At 42.2% G+C, this 4,563-nt stretch overlaps 1 protein-coding gene across 1 annotated transcript; it reads left to right on the forward strand.

Moving 5' to 3' along the window:
* The first annotated feature begins 755 nt into the window (after window positions 1-755).
* On the forward strand, window positions 756-3,094 carry LOC146635552 (E3 SUMO-protein ligase ZBED1-like). The gene is made up of 3 exons (XM_085347608.1): window positions 756-2,051; window positions 2,228-2,480; window positions 2,647-3,094. The coding sequence occupies exons 1-3, from the start codon at window positions 934-936 to the stop codon at window positions 3,061-3,063; spliced, it is 1,788 nt and encodes a 595-aa protein (XP_085203734.1). The 5' UTR covers window positions 756-933; the 3' UTR covers window positions 3,064-3,094.
* Window positions 3,095-4,563: the final 1,469 nt, after the last annotated feature.

Raw genomic sequence — 4,563 nt, forward strand, 5'->3', positions numbered from 1 at the left:
ACACCCTGGACAGGTCGCCAGTCTGTCGCAGGGCCAACACACAGGGACAGACAACCATTCGCACTCACATTCATTCGCACATTCACACCTAGTGACAATTTGGATTATCCAATTAACCTATCCCCACAAGCTGCATGTCTTTGGACGGTGGGAGGAAGCCGGAGTACCCGGAGAGAACCCACGCAAACACGGGGAGAACATGCAAACTCCACACAGAAAGACCCCGGCCTGATGTTGGAATTGAACTCAGGACCTTCTTGCTGTGCGGCAACAGTGCTAACCACCGTGCCACCGTGCTGCCCACGGCTTAAACAGTAACATTGTAACTGTTACAGTAACAGTAATTGGCTTTGATCAGTGATTGTTGATCAATGGTCATGGGAATTTGCATATTAACCTTTTCGTGCATGAATTATGACAACCTCAATCAGGATGTTTTAATTCATCTTTAGGCATGAAAAAAAGATTTTCTTTAAACTTATTTTTAATAATTTTTTTAAACATGTACTTTTTACAGAGTTTTTTTACATGTCCACTTAGGTGGACATCATACGTTTTGACTTATGAATTTGACAAACGAATACACATCAGTGTCCAGTGTAGTAGTTTATGTGCAAGTATACCATCAACACTGACAAAAATACAAGAAAACAGCCTTTGAATAGCTGTGCACTGTAGTGACCACTATGCGTGAATAGGGGTGTCAAATTATCACGTTAATTGCGATTAATTAATTACAATGCTATTTAGCGCGTTATGTTTTTTAATCTCGTTAATCTAATTTTTAATCTCTTGACGTCATTGATTTTGTATGAGAGTTGCTATGTTATAAAATCCGTTTTTATGTGCTGGGCTCCTTGTGCTTGACTTGTTGGGGGTGGAGTCACGTCGTGAGGTCAAGGTGAGAAGTGGTGATTAGCTTACAGTGTGGATATGGAGGCGCATCTGAGAGTTGTTGGCCCAATGAACGGGAAATTTGTATTTCATAAACGCCCCGACGGCACCATTGACAAAGGTAAAGTGGTCTGCCTAGAGTGTAAGAAGGAGTTTGCTTACCACCGAAGCAGCTCAAGTTTGGCCTATCACCTCAACGCAAAGCACCCAGCCGCGAGTGCAGCAACAGCTAGCAGTGAAGACGTTAGCAATATAGCAAGCCAGAGCAAAGCTTTTCGCCAAACAAAACTAGAGAATACCCCTCGTATGAGCAAGTCTGCGACCGACAGGCTGACTAATGTTATTGCCAAGTGGATAGCGATGAACTGTAGGCCGATAAATATAGTAGAGGACGAAGGATTGACAGAGGTGTTGCAAATTGCGTCCAATGACCCGTCATACAAGCCGCCGTGCAGGACTACAGTAACGACCAAAATCAGCAAAATGTACGACGGCGAAAAGAAAAACAAACTTGAGATTTTGGCGGAGGATTCTCCCAACTGTGTTGCTATAACCGGAGATCACTGGACCTCAGCTGGCAACCACAGCTATTTTGGGGTGACTGGACACTTTATTGATAGTGAGTGGAACCTCAACTCATTTGCACTGACCGTCATGAGAACAGAAACCAGGCACTTTGCTGATAAATGCACCGAACAGTTCCTCAAGGTAGCAAATGACTGGGGTATTGAAAACAAGATATCCACCATTGGCACAGACAGCGCAGCAAACATGCTGGCTGCTATGAGAGCACTTCCATATGAGCACATCGCCTGCAATGCTCACATTCTCCAGAGGACCATCACGGTATGTCTCGATAGCAGTGGTTTTGTCGGTGTACTGGCAAAGTGCCGCAAGATTGTTGGTCATTTTAAACAAAGCCCTGCGAGTACCACAGAACTTAACCAACAACAAGTAGCACTCGGAAAGAAGAGCGATCAACTTATACAGGATGTACCCACCAGGTGGAACTCGACTCTCGCAATGGTCTCACGCCTCCTATGTAACCGAGAGGCTGTCCAGGCTACGTTGGACCAACAGAACCACAGGTTGGTCTTGCCAACCGAAGCTGAGTGGGCGAAACTGCAGAGGCTGGAGCTCCTGCTTGAACCATGCAAGTAAGTTCAAATAAACACCTTCCCATTTTAATTATATAAACTACTGTTACATGTGTAAAATCAAAATTAATGAACATAACAAGGAACTTTTAAGGACAATTAAATTGGAAATCAGTTACACTTTGATTTAAATGAATCCAGCTAGGTTTATTTAGCAAACCTCTCCACCTCTGCAGGTATGTGACAGAGCTGCTGGGTGGTGAGGCCTACGTCTCTTGCTCTGTAGTGCTGCCTGCTTTTCGCCATCTGTACCGTGTCATGGACATTACTGATGATGATCCTGCCTACGTGGTGAAGTTCAAGAATGCCTTCCAGAAGGATCTGGCAGCACGACGAGCTAATGGCAACGAGATATGGTTCGAGGTGGCCACAGCATTGGATCCACGGTTTAAGGATTTGAAATGTCTTCCAAGAGAAAAGAGGGAACAGGTAGGACAATAAGGTTAAGCTGGACTAATGAGTCCAATTCATTATCAAATCAAACTTTTATTTATTATATGGAACACAAAGTTCTTTACAAGATTAAATAAAATAAAAAAAAAAGCACTTAGTTTTAATCACAATCATTCATTCATTCATTCATTCATTCATTCAGGTGTGGACCATTCTGGAGAATATGCTCCAGGCAGCAGAGCCCAGAAGAGCAGATAGTCTCCAGCCCTCCACAGAGGATGATGGACCAGCTCAGAAGAAGAGGAGGAGCGAACTCCTTCTGGGGTCTGACTCTGACTCAGAAGATGGAATTGAGTCTGGAGAGCTGCAGCGCTACAGAGCAGAACCCAGCATCAGTATTGATGACTGTCCCCTGCAGTGGTGGTATGCTCACTCAGGAGTCTATGAAAAGCTGTCAGTCCTAGCACAAAAGTACCTGGCCTCCCCAGCTACCTCTGTACCCTGTGAGAGACTCTTTAGCCTTGCAGGCCACATAGTGCAAAAGAAAAGGGCAGCCTTGCTTCCAGAAAATGTTACCAGGCTGGTGTGTCTTAGCGACTGGCTGAGGAAGAAGAAATGAGACACATGTGGTCAGCATAGCTGCTGTGTCATTTGTAGCCTACTAGAATAGATTGCTTGATGTTCAGCACTTTTTTTTGTGATGGAAGAATACTTTGATGTGCTAACTTGCAGCACTGCAATGTCAGTTTTATTTTTCATTATCTGAAGCAGAGGAATTTCAGTGCTGTATTGCTCAGAAAAGAGCAACTCTGATGTGCTAACTTGCAGCACTTAATTTATTTGATTTTATTTGTATTTATTTTTCCACTTATTTTACAAAAGAATACAACAGTATGTAAATGGTTGCATCTGTTTAACGTTTGTTAAACAATAAATGACTTTATAAAGTCACTTTCTTTGTTATATCAGTCTTTTGGTCTGCCACAATAAGTTGAGGGCTTTCCTCAGCTATTTTTAGGTGAGATTAAAAAAGAGATTAATTAGATCAATTAATTAAAAATCATAATTAATTAATCTCTATTTTTTTTTTAATCTCTTGACAGCACTATGCGTGAAAGAGATATTGATAAAGGACCTGACCTCCCAGCCCACTGTTCCCTCAGTGGTGCTAGTTTCACTTGTTATGCAAATGTTCTGTTTATAAGGTTGGGGAAAAATGCAGTCAGCTGAGACTCAAGAAGTCACTTGGATGAGTAATGAAACGGTTCTCCTGCAGAAACCCTTCTACGTCCAGATGAACGCAATCAACCTTTGGGGATTGGGCATAAAAGCTCCCTTTCTGCAGCGAGTCCTCAGTTCTTTTTTTGCTCACTACTCTGATTTAGACACTAGCTTCCTAGACTAGATCAGCTAAGCTACAGCATGTGTTTTTGCTTTCTACAGACTTTATCACGACCACATTTTACACTGCTGACACATGCTTACATTTGGTTCTGCAAATAAATGTTTCTTTACCAGTTACTACCTCGTCCAATCTCCCTTTGTTTTATTGCTGATTACAAGCCTGTTTGTAACATTTCCATTATTTCAACAAAGCCAATTATTTGAATAACTTCTTAAGATTTCATGCATAGAACTGGGAGCCTATGCAGGCTGTTATAGAGGGGGGTACACCCTCGCCAGTCTATCGCAGGGTTAACACAGAGAGAGACTTATTTGACTAAATGGGAATTTAGAATTTGCAGTTAACCTAACCCCACTAAGCGAGTGTCTTTGGGAGGAAGTCCACCAACTTTAAACTCAGGACCTGCTGTGACGCAACTGTGCTAACCACTGTGCCACCATGCTGCTTAATTCATAATATGGTGTCATTCTGTGTGAACGCAGCCTGACAGTCTGCATTCACACAGAATGATGCTTCATAATCATATTTATTCTGTCATTGCTTTACTATCTGAGAGCTGTGTCCATTGGTGAGAATGATTTTGTGTACTACACTGATGCAACTACATGAAGGCATAGTAATTATTTCTTTATCTAATTCTTTTCCTTATTCTGGTGATAGCTTTTGGTTGTTAACCAGTTTGAAACATAAACATTAAGATGACACACACTGTTA

This window comes from Diplotaxodon limnothrissa, linkage group LG3 (genome assembly GCF_057381915.1).
Source record: "Diplotaxodon limnothrissa isolate DT_005_m linkage group LG3, D_limnothrissa_male_GT1.1, whole genome shotgun sequence".
NCBI classification, from domain to species: Eukaryota; Metazoa; Chordata; class Actinopteri; order Cichliformes; family Cichlidae; genus Diplotaxodon; species Diplotaxodon limnothrissa.

Coding starts and splice junctions, on each gene's coding strand:
- LOC146635552 (XM_085347608.1), top strand. CDS start 934: ATGGAGGCGCATCTGAGAGTTGTTGGCCCAATGAACGGGAAATTTGTA. Junction 2,052..2,227: donor CTCCTGCTTGAACCATGCAA/GTAAGTTCAAAT, acceptor CCACCTCTGCAG/GTATGTGACAGAGCTGCTGG. Junction 2,481..2,646: donor CAAGAGAAAAGAGGGAACAG/GTAGGACAATAA, acceptor TCATTCATTCAG/GTGTGGACCATTCTGGAGAA.